Source organism: Fundulus heteroclitus, unplaced genomic scaffold (genome assembly GCF_011125445.2).
Source record: "Fundulus heteroclitus isolate FHET01 unplaced genomic scaffold, MU-UCD_Fhet_4.1 scaffold_127, whole genome shotgun sequence".
NCBI classification, from domain to species: domain Eukaryota; kingdom Metazoa; phylum Chordata; class Actinopteri; order Cyprinodontiformes; family Fundulidae; genus Fundulus; species Fundulus heteroclitus.
This window is the reverse complement of record NW_023396539.1, coordinates 312,493-334,124: the sequence shown is the minus strand read 5'-3', so window position 1 is coordinate 334,124 and position 21,632 is coordinate 312,493. Positions and strand designations below refer to the sequence as shown.

The 21,632-nt window shown below is 48.6% G+C and overlaps 1 protein-coding gene across 1 annotated transcript; it reads right to left on the bottom strand.

The window, feature by feature from the left end:
• Positions 1 to 12,660: 12,660 nt before the first annotated feature.
• Positions 12,661 to 20,604, bottom strand: disp1 (dispatched homolog 1 (Drosophila)). The gene is given in 10 exon segments (XM_036128970.1): positions 12,661 to 13,723; positions 13,726 to 14,109; positions 14,112 to 15,090; positions 15,184 to 15,389; positions 15,392 to 15,446; positions 16,783 to 16,983; positions 16,985 to 17,049; positions 17,052 to 18,024; positions 18,120 to 18,217; positions 20,511 to 20,604. Coding segments are annotated over 9 exon segments (3,255 nt in total). The 5' UTR covers positions 18,144 to 18,217; positions 20,511 to 20,604; the 3' UTR covers positions 12,661 to 13,355.
• Positions 20,605 to 21,632: the final 1,028 nt, after the last annotated feature.

Here is a 21,632-nt window from a genome sequence, read left to right as displayed (position 1 = left end):
TTGTACAAATACATAAATAGTTTATTACATTATGGCACATTTAATCCTCCTTGGGCACAGGTTTTTGGTTACAATGATTTTTTGGGTAACTTACTTTCTCCTGATGCAGCACCACCGCTGCCACCATCATACCTGGAGTAGTGAAGCTTGTAAGAAGGGTTAGTCCAGTGGATGATGATTTTCTTCAGTATTTTAGCCACTAGATGGCAGAAGCTGCCTCTTTAAGCGTTCCTTGTGGGATCTGAGTGAAATCTGCCATGCTGTTGGTTTTATGGAGCTTTCTGATCATTTAATCGTTTAATCTGATTCAGATAATGACCATGGTAAATCCACACCATCATGTCAGAGAGAAAAACTGCCTCAGTACTCAGCGCTGTTGGACAGTGGGACTGGGGTGAAGCTGAAGGGGTCAGCCGGTTTCCTTCCAGTCCAGATCCATCTGAAAACACGAAGCTACTGGGTAGTGGGAAGCTTCCGGCCCTTTGGCCCCGGTCGCCTGTATCCTCTCAGCTTTTATGAGCCAGCTGCTCTGAACATTAATAGGGCGAGTCTGTGGACTCGGACTACTTATACACTGAGGACAGTCCATTAATGTGAACACATGCAAACCCAAACATCTGTCCAGACTGCTGCTCTAGAGCAGTCGTTTCTGGTCTCTAGTGAAAGTGAGGCTCATTGAAAGATAAAGTGCTCAAAGATTATTTGCGCTTGTCAAGAGGCAAATGCCAACACGGAGCACAGTGAAAATCTTGCATCCATCGGTAGTGAGGCCCTACCAAACAGAACCTTGAACCCGAACCACTGGGTGGCTGTGTAACGCAGATGGCTTCTCAGTCCAATCAAAGCAACGAAGGCCGACAGCTTTTAACTGCAGTTCCAGAGGGCTGTGGAGCCCCACACTGTCTTTAGTAAGAACTATGGAAAACAGTTTGAATTTCCAGATATTATACCTTATTCTATAATCTGAAAGAAAAAGATGAAAGGCTTTTTACACTGATTTATACATAGACAAGGATCAGTTTGCCATATCACAGCTTTACTTACTGTCTGGCTCAACAGTGAAACACTCATCCATCCATCGTCTATACCTCCTTATCCTAGTGTGTGAGGCAGCAGGTCCTGTGTGTCCATCAGAGATACAAATGGTCATACACACACACGCATACTCCAGGCAGAAGGACCCCAGACTGGGATTTGAACCCTTGGTCTTCTAGCTACAAGGCACCAGAGCTTGCAACTGTTCCAACGTGCAGCACATTTATAACATACTCAGCCAGAAAAGGTACCTTCTACAGATGTTTTGACCCACAGATCTTTTTACTACTGGCTTTTAAACTGAACTCAAGATCCTTTCAACTGACTCTGATTCAGATGCCAAACAAAGCATTGAAATAATTTCTTTGGTCATTTTCTGGAACAAAGATTTCACAAACTGGGATTTAAAAGATCTGCATCTACTCCATGATGTTCCAATCCAGGTGTTTTTCTAAGTATCATAGATTTCAACTAGTTTAAGTTTCTCTAAATGCCAACAAAAAGCACAACAGGCCATAAGGCACTGCCAACGTGGGAACCAGCTGCAGGCCTGCATTTCATCATTTGTGAGATTTGGGGGGGGGGGGAACTAACAAAATTAGATAATAAAAAACAACTACAGTATCGGTTTGTCTTGCACTGATATGTCCACAAAGATGAAAAAGGTACAGAAAATTCCTAATCTTGGAAAAGTAGGGAATTTTGAAATGGAAAATCTGTAGGATTCCCATGGACAAAGAAAAAGCCATGCGTTATAGAAATAATGGAAAAGTGATGTGTGTTTGGAAACTAAAACGGACCCAGATGCAGCAAATTTATTTTATATATTACTCAGACATGTCAAATTAAAAGTCTGCTGTGGCCTATCATCCACAGGTAGACCCAATAATAAATGGACTTCAGGCTCTAAATGTTATTGGTTTTTCATTCTTAAACAGGGGTACCAAAACTCACTTCTGGAGTGAGACTGAAACTTTTCCTCCATTTCTCACGCTACCCAGATAAATCTCACACCAAATAAGGAACCCGCCTGCAGTGAAAGCCAAAGTCCCCCTCCACAGTGACGGTTGTGATCAGTCACCCTGAACCCAGTGGTAATGAACTAGTCCTCTCTCAGGTCAGATCTCTGCAGCTCTTGGTTCTGTTGCCTCAGCACCACCGTGTTTCAGCTGGATCACACAGCTGTAGGATCACTCTCTTGTTAAGGCCATTGCTCCTCTGACTCAGTCTGGGTATCTGACACATCCTCCAGTTTACAATAACCTCCTTGGTTCCATCAGCAAGTCGTATCCATATTTTCCAGGATACCCATGTGTCTGGCAGCAGTCAGTAGCTTGCAGTGTTAAAAGGAAGCATTAAAGTATCTCAAGAGGGCTTCCGATGTTCGAGAGCAGATAAACATATGGACACAATGGCATCAGTTCCTTAAAGTAAACCACACAGTACTGGCCACGCAGATTGTTTGACTCTTTTCATGACCAAGTGAGGTACCATGGCATAATGGAGTCTGATTGGCTGCTAACTGTTCTGCTGTAAACCCGACAGAAAACCTAAGGAGTGTCTGGAGGAAGGTGAGAGGCAGCTATCAAAGCAGCCTGGGCTTTCTGGGCACCTCAGCAGAATCCCAGGCTGATCCCCTCCATGCCATGCTACATTGATGCAGTAATTCTTCTAAAAAAATAAGTCCAATCAAGCAAAGATGCAGACTCTGAAAGCACATGGATATGCTTTACTTTTGGATGACTGGCACAACTCTTTTTTTTTTCTTAACTGTAAATTCCAGTGTGTAGGTGCCTCTCTGTGATTGGCGGATCCAGAAGACGGATGAATGCGGATTGGTTACCTTGCTGCAGATTGCCAGTCACTCCTCCTCTGCTCCTCCCTACCAGCCAGACCTTTGCAGATGTTGGGTGTCTTTGTGGACACCCAACATCTGTACACCACGCTGAGGTGCTGAGGGTGGGTGCCTTTTCATTTTATCCTGGTTTTCTCATGTTCATTTGAAGTTAGGGAGGCAAGTCGCTGTCATTTTGTATATTTACATGTTAGTTTGGTTAAAAGTTCAGTCAATTTGGCTTAAAGCTCACCCTGAAGCTACACCCGATTCCCTCCCTTCTCAGTGCTAAACCAAAACACTTTGTAAATAAATTATTGTGAAGTGTGTAAACTGCTGCTCCTTGAGGTCTGACGAGGATGGATCACCTTTATATTGTTGTCTGGCCACCCCTAGACAGGCCATACGCCGTCATTTCTGTATCAACAATTCCTTTTCATTGGTCTTATGTAATATTTAAAATGTTCTGAAAAACTGAATTTTGAATTTTCCTGAATTGTAAGGAACATATCTTCAACACATATGCAGAAATAAACATAAAAAAGTGTTGCTCCATGTGGAATAAATCTAGGTTTGTTTCACAGTCTGAATTGAAATAGTGAAATAAGCTCACTTGTCTGTTTCCTTCTCATTTATCGCCATGCAGCTGTGCATGGCTTCCTGTGCCTCCAGTGGCGCAGTCAGGAGGCCAACTGTCCACATTCTGCTTCAGGAAGCCTCAGTTTAATCCTTGGCAGTTTGCTTACAGCCAGACATCCACCGTTTCAGACCATGCAGTTTGCTACAGAAATGTAACGCTTCACCATTAATCTCATATATATATGGATGTTGTGAAGCTTCACTAACCAACAAGGAAGTCAACCCAAAATGAGGCTGAAGATACAGCTAAAATGATCTGTACAACACCAATTAATTACCAAGCTTCTCAACTGCCCTGAAAATTAAACGCTACTCTGATCGTGAATCTGGATCTCCACCAGAACGTAATTTGAAAATTGGAAGCAAATGTTTACCCAGTAAACAAGCCCTGGAGCTCGGCGGCGGCCTCCTCGCAGCTATTTCAGGCCTGTGGGTCCCAGTCAGACCAGATACGCGCGTGCTGTGGAGAGATCCTCCCTCGCAGGGCAGTGTCATAAACTCTGCTCCACGGCCACAGCTAATATTTGAGCTCTGTTTAAGCAAAAATAATTACAGGCATGCTCATGCAAGGAACCTCCAGAGAAGGGCATTCGTCTTCACTGGCGTGACTGAGACTGTCGGAGGCAGAGCTGTTTGGGCCCAAATTAGATGTTTCCTTCAGGAGGCATCGAGCAAGCCCAGCGTGGGGGTGTTAACGTCTGTCATGCGTTTTCTGGGAGCTGTTGTGTGTGTAAGTTTGTTTTGGGGTTGAGGGCGTGATGGCGAATTAGAGCAAACTGTCAGAAAAAGCACAAGCAGTACTTTTCCTTTCTTCCTCCACTGCTGAAGGGAGCGGACCACAGGATGAGGAGCATTTCTGCCTAAGGATTTTCTTCTTTCTTCGTTCCTGCACGTGTAGCGCTGCAGCTGTTGATTATTTTTGTACTAATCGATTGCTTTTCTGATAATTCCATTAATCTAAAAAGAGATGGTCTTAGTAAATAACACATCTGAATAAACAAGCGTTTTGAACTTGAAGAAACAACCATTTATTGCACATTTTAAATGCGCTGCAATTGTGCCGTGCCACCGGAAAGCCAGCCAACAAGTCGGCAGAGCACAAACGGATATAACAGAAGAACGCCTTAAATTTCTGAGAACATTAGTGTCAGGGTTCCCTGTGTATCTGTGCCCTATTCTGCTCCGCAGGTGGTTCTAGCTGGCGAGGGGTGTGGCCCACACCTGCGATTCATTTGGAGCGGCTTCTTAAGCAGAGCACCGACAGATGGAAGACGCCAGAATGTTAAACCAGTCGTGTTTTTGTGCTTGGAAGCACTTACCTCTTGACACTCTGTCCGGAGAATCCCACCCGCAGCATCACAAGGCTCAGATCTTGCTCTGGCGACTCCCCCCTTGCTCCCTGGATGTTACCCAGCCGGGCTTGTGGTTCCCCTCCCGGATGCTGCTGGTTCCTCCCTTCATTCAAGTTAATCCAATCTGTCAACCCGCTCAGCAGAAGCTCGCTCTGGGTCCCTCGCCAGTTCCACCTGCTGCCCTCCAGCCGCTAGCCACTAACCAACAGGGGTAGGATCACAGGGTCCTCTTGCCGCTACTTCCTCCCGGTCAGGTCCGCCAGCTGAGTGGTAAGCTGCGCAGGTTCTTGTATTTCCTTGGTTCGTTCAATCGTAGTCATTTTTCTTTCCTTTCCCACAGTACCTCCCGCTCGACGCTCACACCTCTCCTTCGGTGTCTCGTCGTTGTATCCCAGCAGTTGATTCCTTCAATAAAACATCTTAAAACTTGTGCCTGGCCTCCCGCTCGTATCCGCATATGGGCAAAACAATTGAAAACCATGACAGAGGAACCTTCTGGCCAACAAAGTCCAGCGGATACGTCGCGGCGGCAGGCTGGCCGCGCAACAGGAACAGCTGCAGTCACTGGGGTTTAGCAGTAAATTCAACGCAGAGGAACAACTCCAGGTACTCACCGCCCAGCTTAGCCAGCTCACTGCCTCGCTTGCCGCGGCAACCCAGCCTGTCACTCAAGCTCCTGACACCCCGCCTACCTGCAGCGCAAAGCGCGGAGGACAGCAGTTTGGCCCGCCTCCCGGAGACACGTCACCGTGTCCGGAGAAACTTTTCCGGGTGACAGCGGGGATTGCGGAGGTTTTTTATTCCAGTGTAAACTAGTTTTTAATCGTTCTCCCCACAACATTTGCTTCAGATCAAGTTAAGATCTCCTATATATTACGACTCTTAACGGGGCCAAGCCTTCAGATGGGCAGAAGGCCCGTTTCCCTGACTGTGACTCGTTGGCTGCTCTTTTCAGGACTTTATTACAGACTTTAAGACGGTGTTTTCGGCAGAGTTAGACACCGATCAGCAAGTCTCGAGTCCTTCTCGGTTTAAAACAGCTCGGTCGACGTGTGTCAGACTTCTCCATCGAGTTTCGCACCGTGGCAGCAGCAGCAGGTTGGGAGGGCAAGCCCTTAAAGGCAGCATTCTTTCAGGCTCTGGATGAGGGTCTAAAGGATGAATTGGCCCGGGTTAAGGATCCCAGCACGTTCGAGGAGCTGGTGACTTTAGCTATTCGTCTCGACTCCCGGCTACGTAGTCGAAACCGGGCTCGTTCGGACAGACCGTTACGGTCTTTTGGACCCCCGGCACATACGAACGGTTCTCAACGACGGGAGGTTACTCCTCCACCTGAGCCCATGCAGTTGGGACGGGTCAGTCTGACTAGCGACGAGCGCCAGCAGCGCTTCTCCAATAACCTGTGCCTCTACTGCGGAGGCGAGGGTCATTTTGTCAGGGAGTGCCCGGTGCGGCCAAAAGACCGGGTCCGCCGTCAGTAGCGGGAAGGACGGCGGACCGGTGTTCGATTCCCACCCCCAACATGAGTGACAGCCAGCCGTCCTCGCGTTTTTGTTTACCTGTTACACTAGTCTTTAATCAGGATAGTATTAGTGTGTCGGCTCTCGTAGATTCCGGCTCCGATTTTAATTTAATCGACCTAGAGATGGTCGAACCGCTCCGTTTACCTACTAAACCATTATCGGAGCCACTCCAGGTTTCCTCCTTAGATGGGCTAAGACTGACTTTGATCACCCCGCCGGACTGAGCTTCTGGAAAGTGACAGTATCAGGCAATCATCGGGAACAGCTCTCGTTCTTTGTCTTTCCCGTAAAGCGTTCGCCAGTGGTTTTGGGTTTAGCCTGGTTAGCCGTTCACAACCCGCAATTTAAATTGGGCTGAATCAAGGCTCGAGTCGTGGTCCCACTGCCTGCCACTCTCGGTGATTGCAGTCTGCGCTCCCGGTTTCCCACGCCCCGAGTTCCATCTCGGGTCCTGTGGATGTTAGTGATCTTTCTCGCGTCCCGGGTTGTTTACCACGATCTGCGAGAAGTATTTAGCAAGAGTCGGGCTAGCTCTCTACCCCCGCACCGTCCTTATGACTGCGCCATCGACTTGCTGCCCGGGGCCCCTCTACCAGCCAGTCGCCTTTACAACTTCTCGAGGTCTGAGCATCAAGCGCTCGAGCGTTATATAAGAGAGTCCCCTTTCAGCGGATTACTCCGCCCCGTCGTCCTCACCTTTGGGGCTGGCTTCTTTTTTTGTGGGAAAAAAGGATGGGTTCCCTCCGACCTTGCATGATTACCGGGGACTAAACCAAATAACCATTAAGAACAAGTATCCACTTCCTCTGTTATCTTCTGTGCTTGAACCAGTCCAGGACGCGGTCATCCTCACCAAACTCGACCTGCGCAATGCTTACCATTTAGTTCGTATTAGGCAAGGAGACGAGTGGAAGACAGCCTTTAAGACCCCGCTAGGTCACTTTGAGTATCTAGTAATGCCTTTTGGTTTGTGTAATGCCCCGGCTGTGGTTTCAAGCCTTAGTAAACGATGTCCTTCGCGACTTTCTTCTAAACGTCTTTGTTTTCGTCTATTTGGACGACATTTTGATTTATTCAAGCGATCTTGAGCAGACACAAACAGCATGTTCGCTTAGTCCTGCAACGCCTCTTAGAGAACCGCTTATTCGTTAAAGCGGAGAAATGCGATTTTCATCAAGCTTGTTTCCTTCCTCGGTTTGATTTTTAGAAGGCGGACGAGTCAGATCAGACCCTGAAAAGATCAAGGCGGTCGTAGAGTGGCCAACCCCAGAGTCCCAAACAACTCCAGCGGTTTCTTGGGTTTCGTCAATTTTTAACCGGCGTTTCATTAGAAATTATAGCCAGATTGCCTCGCCCTTGCACGCGTTAACCTCTACCAGGTCCCTACGCCTGGAGCCCTAAAGATGAGGCCGCTTTCGTTGATCTCAAGACCCGGTTTTCTCAGGCCCCCCATTCTTATTCACCCCGATCCCTCTAAACAGTTTCATCCTCGAGATTGGACGCGTCCGACACCGGGGTCGCGCGGTCTTATCTCAACAATCCAAGGTTGATAACAAGAACCCACCCCTGCGCCTTCTTTCTCGCCGGTTATCCCCAGCCGAGCAAATTACGATGTCGGCAACCGAGAACTGCTGGCCATTAAGTTAGCGTTGGAGGAGTGGCGTCACTGGTTAGAGGGATCCGAGCAGCCCGTAATCGTCTGGACAGACCACAAAAAACCTTTCATACCCGCAGTCAGCCCAATGCCTTAATCTCCGACAAGCCGCTGGTCCGTATTTTCTCTAGATTCAACCTCACTATAACCTACAGACCCGGATCCAGAAATGTGAAACCAGACGCTCTCTCTCGCCAATTTTGCCCCTCCAGAACAGGAGAGAAACCAGCACCAATCCTTCCCCCCCTCGTGCACCATTGGGGCCTTACATTGGGACCTGGAGGATCGAATCAACCAAGCCCTAAAGCTCGATCCAGACCAGGTACTGGACCCCAGGTCTTAAGTACGTACCCCGATCTGTCCGATCCCGATGTCCTACGCTGGAGCCACGATTCCAAGTTTTCCGCACCACCCCGGCATATATAGGACCCAGTCCAGGTTTCCCGCATTTTGGGTGGCCATCCTGGACCAAGGATGTCCGAGAATACGTCCTAGCCTGTCCGGTTTGCGCCCAGAACAAACCTTCGACCCAACCACCTTCCGGTCTATTACATACATCCACTTCCTATCCCCAAGCGTCCCTGGTCCATATAGCCTTGGACTTTGTTACCGGTCTTCCCACATCCCAAGGTATGTCTACCATCCTTACAGTAGTAGATCGCTTCTCCAAGTCCTGCCACCTCATTCCGATCCGAAAACTACCTAATGCTCTCCAAACAGCCCAACTCCTCATTAAACACGTGTTTCGACTCCATGGGATCCCCACAGAGATCCTCTCTGACCGGGGGCCCCAGTTTGTCTCCCAGGTCTGGCGGCACTTTTGCTTTGCTCTCGGTGCACATTACACCCTCACTTCTCTGGATATCACCCACAGCCAAACGGTCAAACCGAACGTATGAACCAGCAACTAGAAACCACCCTCCGCTGCCTCACCTCGTCATCCCCAACAGACCGGAACAAATTTTACCATGGGTTGAGTACGCCCTCAATTCTCACCTCTCGTCATCCACCGGACGTTCACCTTTTGAAGTAGCCCTAGGTTATCAACCTCCACTTCTACCCTCCGATGAACTCCAAATCCCCTTCGCTTCTGTCAACGAATACATCGCCCGCTGTCAAGATATCTGGAAAGCCACCATCTCTGCACTTTCACCACGCACCGCAGAGCAGAGCAAGAGATTCGCCGACAAACGCCGCAGAGCAGAGCAAGAGATTCGCCGACAAACGCCGCAGACCACACCGCATCACCCCTATCACCCCGGTCAGAGAGTCTGGCTGTCTTCCAGGGACGTCTTGTCAGACTCATCCGCCAAGAACTCGCTCCCCGGTTCACCGGCCCCTATATTATAGAGTCCATCATCAACCCCTCCTCCGTCCGTCTGCGTCTGCCTCCTCACTCCCGTGTGCATCCCACCTTCCATGTCTCCCAAATAAACCGGTCTTGGACAGCGACCTGTGCCCGCCTGCCGAAGCCCCTCCACCTCCCCGGATGATCGGAGGCCCCGCGTTCTCAGGGTTGTGGACGCCCGTCGTCGAGGTAAGGGCCACCAGTACCTTGTCGACTGGGAGGGTCGCAGCCCTGGGGAACGATCCTGGGTTTCCGGTTCTGCAATAACAGATAAGGACCTGCTAAGCAGGTTTTGGTCAGCGCAACCTAGCACGTCCTCGTCCGGGCCGCCAGGAGGCGGCCGTTGAGGGGGGGGTAGTGTCAGGGTTCCCTGTGTATCTGTGCCCTATTCTGCTCCGCAGGTGGTTCTAGCTGGCGAGGGGTGTGGCCCACACCTGCGACTCATTTGGAGCGGCTTCTTAAGCAGAGCACCGACAGATGGAAGACGCCAGAATGTTAAACCAGTCGTTTTTTTGTGCTTGGAAGCACTTACCTCTTGACGCTCTGTCCGGAGAATCCCACCCGCAGCATCACAAGGCTCAGATCTTGCTCTGGCGACTCCCCCCTTGCTCCCTGGATGTTACCCAGCCGGGCTTGTGGTTCCCCTCCCGGATGCTGCTGGTTCCTCCCTCATTCAAGTTAATCCATCTGTCACCCGCTCAGCCGAAGCCCGCTCTGGGTCCCTCGCCAGTTCCACCTGCTGCCCTCCAGCCGCTAGCCACTACACCAACAGGGGGTAGGATCACAGGGTCCTCTTGCCGCTACTTCTCTCCTCCCGGTCAGGTCCGCCCAGCTGAGTGGTAAGCTGCGCAGGTTCTTGTATTTCCTTGATTCGTTCAATCGTAGTCATTTTTCTTTCCTTTCCCACAGTACCTCCCGCTCGACGCTCAGACCTCTCCTTCGGCGTCTCGTCGTTGTATCCCAGCGGTTGATTCCTTCAATAAAACATCTTAAAACTTGTGCCTGGCCTCCCGCTCATATCCGCATGTGGGCAAAACAATTGAAAACCATGACAATAAGGATTCTCGTTTTATTGGAAAATGCGCAACATCTGAGTTAAAGTTATGGACAAGTCACTCGACGCTTTAAATGACCACACCAGAGGTTTTAAACCGGTAAACTAAGTTTAAACTCGGCCTGCATCTGTTGTTGTGTGTGTGCATCTTAAATGCAAAATGTTTATTTTGTAGATTTGGCTTCATTAGCCTATTGCTGAGAGGGTTATTCTTCTCAGCACATGGCATGCTTCAGAGTTTGTATACTCCAGTTAACGATTCCATGACTAAATTAGTTGACGGCTGTTTGAATAATCTATTATTCAGCCCTATTTTTAGGTCACACTCGCAATTAACAAGGTTCAGAAACCTTCATGCTGAGGTTTAGCAAGCCATTCCTAGGTCATGGAGATATACCTCTACCCAGTTCTTGGTCTGCCTTGGGTTTCTGAACTCAGCAGGACGGATCCGGTGATGCATCCAGAGGGCGTCATGATCAGAAGCTTGAACCTCGTTAACTAGCTCTTTTAGATACAGAAGCAGTGGTTGTACTGGTTGCCCTGGATGAAGGAACAAACTCATCTCTAGAGGAGCTACCCGTCAGCCCTGACTGCTTTGGCTGTGAAAGGCTCGTCTACGCTGAAGGTCAAGGCCTAAAGACGCCGACAGTCACATCTGTAAAAAGCAACGGTAAAACCCTAAAGATCCCAAACCTGACTCCCTCCTCTGTATGATTATGCCTTGAGGTCCCGTGAGTCCAGAGAAACACGAGGACTGGACAATCAAACTCCTCTGACCGATTCAGAAACTCTGAGAGTAAAAGCCTGCTCCCTGGTGCTACAGCCAAGATTAAAGCCACACTGCTCCCTCTGAATCCAAGGGTCAACAATCGGTTGGAGTATCCTTGCAAGGCTCCACACAGACACAAAATAACTTGACTTTGAAGAAAACTGAAGTCAGAGGAGCTGAGGAACTAAATGTAGATAAGACTCAAACTTCTCCTTACCCCACGACTGAATAAACTGCATGAGGAAAATGTCTGACCTGTGGAATCAGCTCAGAAAGCTAACAGTTTTCAAATGTGCACCACTGCAGCTCGTTTATCTGTAGAAAGGAGCAGAAAGAAGATGTTGTTACCGATCAGTGACCTCCACCTACTCCAGTCCATTAACAGTATCAAAGGTTTTACTCTCCGACTGCAGAGGCTGGATGAATCACACAGCCAGGTTTTGGCTGCTGCTGACCCCTGAGCTTAAGATCTTTCTGCCACATTTGACGTACCGAGACCAGGAAGAAACAAATCACGGCCAGAAAAGGTTCCTTCGAAGGATCACAGGCAATCAGGCAGCTGATTTTGGTCCAGTTTTGCCCTTTCCCGTTCTGAAGGCACAACTCATTTACAATACGACTTTGTCATAGTAGCAACCACCAGCGACGGCAGCCGGCTTGGTTCTTAATGTGTTCTGCTCCAAAGCGATATCTCTGAGTGCACTGCAAAAACAGAACCAAAAATAGCAATATTTTCTTGAAATTAGTGTGAAACCTTGAAAGCTCGCGAGATCAGGATGGTCTCACGAGGCTAGTTATGTGATGGACTATAGTTGTGAAGTTAAATGAAGATTCTGTTCAATTCATCAAGACCTGCTTTTTGGTGTTGGGTTGCGGGGGGCGGGTTCGAAGCAGGGAAGACCCTGGACAGGTGGCCAGTCCATCTCAATCTGTTCCATCTATTAACCCAACGTGGAAATAGTACACACAACCGTTTACCAGGGAAGCAGCCAACAGGCTCGTGGTGTCTCTGGAGCAGCTGCAGAGATCAGTAACTCAGGTGGGAGTAGGAAAAAGGCCATGAGAAGGCTGTTTGGCACAAGACACACAGCAAAGTATGCAGACTGCCTGGAAGACAGCTGACATGGCACCTCTCTGGAAGACAGCTGACATGGCACCTCTCTGCACCCAGGCTCCACTGTCACTGTGAAACAGAGGGACACCGTAGGGCCCGGCCCTAAACATTCAGAGATAAAATGAAGTAGTTCAGACTTCGGTTTTTTTGAGAATCTGAGGTAAGACTTGAAAATGCATGTTAATATAATATGATTGATTCTGACTTTGTAAAGTGCCTCAAGATGACATGTTTGAATTGGCGCTATATAAATAAAATTTAATTGAATTGAAATTGAATTGAATTGAAGTTAATAGATGCTCTATCCGACCTGGGCCTGAGCTCTTCTGCAAAACAATGCCACCAACATACTTCCATCAATAATTACAGCCAAAGCCGGTTCTGAAAAGTATTAACTTAGGAGGGATGAATCAAAATGCACACCACACTGTTATGTTTCTGTGTGTGGATAAGGTTGCATCGGATCAGGATGCCCCCATGGCGCCTCCCTTAGGGGGGTTTTCAAGCACGTCCCACTGGGAGGAGACCCCGGGGAAGACCCAGAACTCACTGGAAGGACCATTTAGTCTGGCCTGGGAACGCCTTGGGGAGGAGAGGGATGTCTGGTGGCAGCAGAGGGGTTATCCGACCCGATCCCGGAGAAGCAGAAGACGATGGACAGATGCTGAAACCATTTATTATCTCCGTCCCACTTTACAATTATACACTATGTAGTGTTGATCTATCACATAAGATCCCAATAAAATACGTAGAAGTCTGTGGTCGGGGTGTGAATAGTTTAGCAGGAAACTGCAGTTCAGACCCTGTTGGGTGTAGCGGTGGTGCAAAATGGCTGCTGGAGAAGTAAAATGGTCACTTTAAAGCTTTCTGTGTAAAAAGATGTAAATATTCATACAGTACATGACACTAGGGACATGAAATACATGAGTTAAGCACAAAATAAGGACAATATTCCATAGCAGAGCTGGCACACCCAGCACCTACTAGAATTGCACAGAACTGTGTCAGCCATTTTTGGGTTTTTAACCACGCATCAGCACAAGCTTTCAGAGCAGGGCGGAGTGTTCGCGGCAACAGGAGGCTCGCTGGCTTCACCTTTTGGCACGTTAAATTCTGACGCCGAGCTGCACCTCACTTTCAACGTCCTGCTGAAACAGTAGGGTCTCTTTGGGGCGGCGGGGGGCGGCCGCTCTCTTCTGGAGCTCCGTTTGCACCTTTTGGCGCTTTGCTCCCGTGTGACGGGAATACTGTTGGGCCTCTCCTGGTTGCCAGGGATTTTAGCACAATCGGCGAGTTCTGCAATTGCGTCTGTAATAATGATGGATGCAGGATTTGCTTCACAGCAGTGTTCGCTTTCCTTCATCCTGTGTTTGTCATGACGGGCGGTCTGTGCAGAGGGCTGGCACACCGGCCGTTGGGCCGTGTCGGGGCTTGGGAGCTCGCCTCCTGCTCCCCTTCAGGATTTAAAGGTTTTGTTACTTTGTCCGCAGTCTGCGGAGTAGAGCCTTGTCCGGAAGCTTTGCTGCTGTCCTGGTGTGACGCCGGTTGGACACAGTACTTTCTGAGACGGCAGGCATGGGCAGGTCCCTGCCTGGGGCCCACTGGCCTTCCCTGTGAGCAGTGATGGAACTGAGTGAGGGGGCAGTGGACGTAGTGGACACAGCAGTCCATGTGTGAGTAGGCCGGGTCCACGCTGGGCGCTAACAGGGCTGGGTTCTGTTTGATCCTGGCATTGCCTGAGAGATGGAGGAGCTGTGGGGTGGGAGGGCAGGACGGGGAGTCCCGGGAGTGCAGGGACGCGGGGCCCACTGCTGAACAAGCTGAGATGGGGGATCTACACATGTACAGTTGTAAGTGTACTGGCAACTGGGTGGGGTAGGGAGGCCGTTTTCTGGCTGTGTTCTGTCTATATCAGTGCTGCGAACATGTGGAAAAGCTGCGGTGTGGTTTGGATGAGGAGGGACTCCGTTACAGAGCCGAGAGCAAAGCTCCTCCTCCGTCTCCTCCTCCTCCTCCTCTCCGGTTTTAACTTCGGCCTTCTGGCAGGAGGCCAACGGCTCCAGCTCATAGCGCTCTGCCTCCCTGCCCCTGGCCCCCAGCTGATACTTCTCCTCGGGGGGTGGGCATGCGGGCATGTCTTCGCCAAATGCTTGGCACTGCAGCTTCTTGGGCAGAGGGATCTAACCACAGGTGCCCTGGGGCCCCAGGCAGCAGCACATGCACTGGAAGAAGAAGGTGGCAAAAGCCCAGCTTATGCACATGATGAGCATCATGAACGTGCCCAGCTGGGTGTAGGCTAGGACCGTCGACGGCATCATCATCGCCCCAGCAACAAAGGTTGTCACCGCTGCCATGGCGATGGCGGAGCCCATCCGGCTGAGGGAGAAGACCACCTTCCCCTCCCGGCCGGGTTCTGGAGCGAGCCTGAAGGCCACGCCGTAGTGGACAGCGAAGTCCACAGAGAGCCCCACGGCAACGGAGATGGTGACCGACTCCAGGACGTTCAGCTCCCAGCCCAGAAGCACCAGAGAGCCCACGGTGACAAAGATGGTGCCAGCAATAGACAGGATGGCGTACAGGCTGATTATGACGTTCCAGGTGGTCAGCAGCATGACCCTGAAAGCCACGGCCACAGACAGCGCCATGGCAATCAGCGTGCCGCCCGACAGGCTATCCTGGAGGTCGTAGAACTCCAGGTTGCTGACAAACCAGCCGTGGCTAAGACCTTCTGGGGCGAAGCGCAGCTCCTCCGTGATCCAGGCGTCCACCTAAAACATCATCATGACGACAGGGGGGACACGTTTAGTCAAAGCATGAGCATTATCACACAGGATCAAAACTTTAAAGGCCACAGGCACAACCTCACGGTAGAACTGGTACATCTTCTCATACGCCAGGGTGAAGAGGTACGTGCTCTGGAACTCCAGAACGATGGCTCTGATGGTGTCGTTGATGTCAAACCGAGGTCCGGGGGTCTTGCTGTCCAGATGGTAGCTTGTGCTTCGATCCAGCTCCATGATGGCTCTCTTGATGCACAGCTGAAACACGTCCTTCTTATAGGGAAAGTAGACTGACTACAGCAGGGGTAGACCGAGGTCTCCTCACAGTCCTGGTTCTCCATCCACTGTTACACAGACAGACAGAAGACATGCTGTAAGGCAACTCCTCAGGGATGGGCCGGTCCAATCAGAGCCTTGCAAAGCCGTCACATGATCCAAACCTTTTACATACCCACTGTATTTTATCAGAATGTTATGTTATAGACCAAAACAACGTAGTACATGTCTTTGAAGTAGAGGGAAACGGATAACTGGCTCTGTTTTTGTTTAAATAAAATCACCTCCTGTATTCGGCCTCCCTGTTTCAACACCATGTTGAAAACAATTCTTTCAGGATATGTCCCCATAGCTTTGCACATCTAGAGATTACGCTTGGCCGTCGTTCATTTTTGAAAAATATGTCAAGTTCTGTCGCACTGGATGGAGAGCATCTGACAACCAGACTTTTCAGGTCTTACCAGATCCTCGAGTGGATCCAGCTGTGGACTTGGACTGGGTCTTTCTAACACAGGAACATGCTTTGATCTGAGGTAAGAAGCTGAACTCTGTGCCAGTCTCAAGTGGTTTGCAGAGTCTGATGGGTTTTCTCTCAGAATCGTCTCATGCTTAGCTCCATCCATCTTGGAATAAACCCTGAGCAGCTTAAATGTCGCTGTTGAAGAAAAACAGCCCCGTATGATGCTGCCACCAGGGTGTCTCTTGGACTGGATGGCATGTTCAGGGTGATGTGTGATGGTGGTTCTCCCCCAACAAGAGTTTTGCATGTTAGTCAAAGCATTTCATTTTGGTTTAATCTGAGCAGAGAACCTTCTTCTATGTGTCCCTTACCTGGTTTGGGTCAAACCCTAAGCAGGATTTATTTTGGCCTTCTTTCGCCAATGGCCTCTGTTAGTTCTGCCCCAGGGCAGCTGTGGCTTCTGACATAGCTCACCACCGTCAGGGTGTGAATGTGTGTGTGAATAGGTGAATGATGTAGTGCAAAGCGCTTTGGGGTCGTGGGACTTGATAAAGCGCTGAGTACAAATGATTTGCCATTTTCTTGCAATCAACAGCCAGATTTGTGAAGTGCAAGAATAATAACTGGCCTGTTGACAGATTAGTTGACCTGAGCAGTGGATCTCAGACTGACCAAATTACGCGGTTCTCCGCGGTTCTGTCAGTTTAAGAAGATGGACAAACCTTGGTTGGTTGGGAGCACCTTCTATAACCATCAGATTCTATTTAGGGTACTAATGTAAAAGATCTGAACAAAAATGCATGAAAGGGTTTTAAGATTTTTCTTTGTATAAAACTTCCATTCCAATTCTCAATCAAGTTCTAGTCTGCAACGTTTTACTACATAAAATTCAATTTAATACATTAAAGTTTGGTTGTGAAAAAATGATGAGCTGTGGTACCGACCTGTTTGAAGGTCTCGATGAAGCAGCTGGTGAAGTCCTGATCCTCCGACTGAAAGACAAAGCTCTGGTTCCTCAGCTTCTGGCAGAAGTTAAGGATCCACAGCTGAGATGCTGGGCTGGCTATGTTGAAGCTGCTGTCCAGCATCAGCTTCCCCTAGTTCTTAGGGTTCAGGGGATCCCTGTTGTCCTCGGGTGTAACCCCCCCAGATGATGGTGATAGGCTGCGTGGGCTTGGAGCAGGCGAACAGGTTAGGCAGGTAGTGCTCACCGCGGCGGGCAGCCACATCACCATCAGGATGTAGTTGACCAAGATGGCCGTGCTGGCGTAGACGCCAAAGCAGCGGATGGCGGTGATATTGCTGACGTAGTTGCCGTAAAAGGCGGCGGCGGTGGTGAAGCTGGTGACGAACATGGAGAGGGCGGCATGGTGCAGGGTCACACTCACCGTCTCCGACAGCTCGGCGTGCTGCTTGTCGAACTTGGTGTAGTTCCACACGTCGCACAGCACAAGCGCGTCGTCTGCCCCGATCCCCACCAGGATGATGAGGGCGGTGAGGTTCATGAACGGGAAGAACTCGAAGTTAAAGACCATTCGGTACAGGAAGTAGGACACGATCAGCGAACTGATGATGGCGATTATGGTTATCAGCTTGATGAAAACCGAGCGTGTGTACACGCACATGACCAGCAGGACTATCACTATGACTATAGCGGGGTACAGCGTGTCAGTGAGCAGGTAGTCCTGAAAGAGGTCGTGTTTGATCCCAAACTCGATCCCCGTGACGGTGGTGACGCCATCTGACGAGTTCCAGTTCTCAAAGTTGTCCAGATAAATGTTCATCATGGACTCTCCTTTCTCTGTGGGCAAGAACAACATGCTGTACCTGAGCACGGGAGGATGCTCCAGGCTCTTTGGGCTCAGGAAGTCTTTGTCCACCAGGAAATGGAGGATCTGGAAGACGGCGTCGTACTTGGTGCACTTGCGGGGCACGCTGGCACATTTCAGCTGATCTTTGCGCCACAGCGCCATGTCCCAGCAGTCGGGTACGAGGGTGCCGTTGTGGTAGTACTTGGCGCACGAGCGCAGGGTCTTGAGTGTGTGCGACACGTCCCACTCTGTGATCTTCTGGCAGGATGACTTGTTGGTGAGGACGGCTATGTAGTTACCCAGAGTCCAGCTTGGACAACAGGAGACGTTATTGGTGCGCTGGAAGAGATTCAGGTAATCGCGGTGGGAGCGCACCTGTGGAACACACAAAGAATAAAAACAGACTAAAGGTAGGTAGAAAGGCAGCGAACACTAACAGCGTACCCATGGCGAGGCTTTAGTGGGCTTACCCTTCTGTTGTCCTGATTGCACATGGATTTGATGGCCTGAATGTTCCACAGACTTTTCCCCTCGGCCGATGCAAACACCAGTCTGGAATAGCTGTCACCTGCATAAAGTTACAAAAACCTTTTGACTCCACGAGGAAGACACAAACAATAACACCTCTCAGCCAGGCCTGATTCTTCCCAACGGCTTTTCACAGATCTAGTTTTGAACACAATTTGTTTCTACAGCGGCTCGCAAAAGTAAACACACCCCCTTTTTTCACGGATTTTATTAGCCAGATGAACACAAAGTAGCAAAAATAATTGGAAAGTGGAAGAAAATTTACTTTTTAAAGCAGAAGAATCAGAAAAGTGGCAGTGCATCTATATTCAGTGTCCCTTAGCCAACACTGTGGAATCCCCTTTCACTGATCCACAGCTGCAACCCTTTGCTGCCATGTCTCTACCAGATTTGTAAATCTACAAACTATTCTTCTTTCCTATTCTTCTTTGTTAAATATCACAATCTCAGTCTGACAGGATAAATATCTGTGAACGGCCTTTTTCAGGTCTTTCCACAGATCCTAATGTTTAGAGTTGTTATCCTGCTGGAAGGTGAACCTCTGCTCCAGTCTCAAGTCTTTCTCAGCCTCTAACAGCGTCTCTTCCAGGACTGCCCTGTATTTCCCTCTGGCTTCCTTCCCTTCAACTCTGACTAGCCCCACTTCCCTCGTTAAGGACAGCATCTCCACAACACGGTGCTAACACCACCATGTTTAACAGAGAGGACGGTGACTTCAGCATGCCGTGCTGTGTCTTCAAGCACACCTTCGGTTTTGCATGTCGGCCCAAAGGTCATCTGAGGACAGCATCTTTTGTGTCTGTGAGTTAGCTTGGGACAAATTCCAAATGGGACATGTCGCGGCTTCCTTCAAACAACAGCAAACAATGACTAAGTCAAGGTGATAAATTGTTTGGGGGCAGCGCTAGAAGTCAGAGAGTACCACGCAAACAATAAGCTGCAACTAAACAGAAGTCAGTCCACTGTCACTGGTCTGCTGCTGGATTGTCCGTTCCAAGACCATTTATCCGCTTTTTCCTCCGATGAAAGTATCATGAAATGAGCATTGTGGAAATATATAACCGATATCACCACCGGTGCGTTTTTGTTGTAGTCTGACTCTTCTGTTTGCATTAAGATGTTTGATGACATTCACAAGCTGCCAGTGTTGTGACTGGAACGATATGATGAATGACTCTGATTGGATGAAGAATGATTGGCCATGGATCTGTCTCAAAGGCGATGCCTTAAGTAACCAGTGACCAGTATGGAAGACAAAAGTAACATGAATGCATACACACTCATCTGCCCTGCTCCGCTCGGCTCTTGAAAGATTAAGCCAACTAAATCTAAAAAGAATAATTCTTATTTTATGAAAGACCAGATGTGATAGTTACCTTCTTTCTCCTGTAACCTACGTTTACCATGTCCACACTTTTTCACAGCAGCACCATAGCGCCCTCTATTGACAACCTACCACTTGTTCTTATGGCTGCAGATTATTTCACCCAGCTCTGTACCTCTGTAGCTCATCTAAGCGTCACCACTGGCCTCCGGCTGCTGCTCTGATAGTCTACTCCTGCCCCACCTGTTCATTTTAGGTGGACGACCATGTCTTGCTAGTTTGGCAGCTGTGCCATAATCTCTCCATGTTCAGATGGTGGACTGAACATAGCCCTGGGAGATGCTCAGAGTTTGGGATATTGTTTTAGACCCTAACCCTCATTTAACCTCTTAAGATCTGAGAATGGTACTCTAAACATTTAAAAAGGCTCTCTGATGCCTAAAAATGGTCCGTTTCTCTTCCATAATATATATTTGAAGTTCAAAACTGATCAAAGATATATGTTTACTCCTTTTCTAAGGGGTCAAAAAGCCTAAGTTTGGACCATAATTCCTCGGGTCTTAAGAAGTTAAACCTCTTCCCAGCGCTCTCCCTCACCTGTCTGCTGGGTTCCTTGGTCTTCATGGCACTGGTTGTTCTCTAATGTTCTCTAACAAACCTTTGCAGCCAGAAGCAGAACAGCTGGATGCATACCGAGGTTATATTACACACACGTGGACTCTGTTTACTAATCAGGCCTCTTCTGAAGGCGATTGGTTACGCTGGATTTATTCAGGGGGATCAGAGGAACAGGAGCTGAAGACAAATTTATGCCATAAGCAGAATGAACAGTTTCCCTTCCACTTCAAAATGATGCATCGCTTTGTGTCGGCCTATTACATAGCTCCAAATAAAAGATGTTTATGTTTGTAATCTGACAAACTGTGGATACGGTTTAGGGATGGGAAAACCTTTGAGCAGCACTGTACCTAAAGCTTAAATTCTTTCTCCTCTGGATGTCTAATTTTACCTGGTACGTCACAGAAGAACTCTTTACTGAAGTCCCACTCAACCTCCCGTTTGTCTCTTTCCAAGTGGTCCTCTGGCCATCGAGGTTCTTGGTGACTGGAGAACAATAAGAGCAGAATTACATCATTAGATTACAGGTCAGGTTACAGGGGCTGAACGAAGTTCAGGACACTTTTAGCAATGATGAAGGTAAAAGAAAAAGGAAATGGGATGTAGTCCTGCTTCAACAAAGTCATTCCTGACTAATTGTTCCCATCAGATCAATTTAAAATTTGGAATCAATTCGACTGAAGAGAAAAAGGCACAAAAAGGCATCATAGAAAGGCGTCAACTAAGGCCAATAGACAAAGAGGAGATGACTTAAGCAGAGAATAGACAAGGAATGAAAAGCAATCCAACTACTGGAATAAAAAAAACAACACAATGAAGGGATGGGTACCTTTCACATTTGAACCGATACGGTACCGATACCCGGTACCTAAAAATCAGTATTAATAAAATCTCTAAAACCTTAAATTAAACAAATTTATTTCTCAATATATAAACTTGTTTGGTTCTACAAATGAGCCTTATTAAATCATTTATGAATTTTACTACACTGCCTGACTCCACAGCACATAAAACTATGTTTTACCAAAACAGAGGCACACAGTGAACGAGGTGAATAGTTCTAGTGGCACAGTTTCAGAGAATTTAAAAACCTATATTTCTTTGTAATTCAGGGCAGGATGCATTTGCAATGAGGGAACACAGAGATGCTCTCCTCTCTGCTCTGACTACAGGCGAGTTAGACAGCGTTTGTAGGGAAGGGCTTTTCAGCAGAACTCGCCGCTGCCTCAAGACAATAACTCCAGAACGATTGTTACGTTCATGGGAAGTCACTGATAACAGAAGAAAGTCGCTAGATTTTTCGCTAGTTGCCTTTTTGAACAAAGGTCGCTGGGTGGGTCTGAAATGTTGCTGGTCACTGGCAGCAGTGACCAGGTGCTTCCTCAGATTAGAAGTATTTCCCGCCGCTGGCCTCGCACTGCGCGTGACAAATATTGCAGCAACCGTAATCTGCAGCGCATTTTGAAAAGCAGAGACAGAGCTTTCTATCAGCCATGCTTGCTTTGTTTACTGG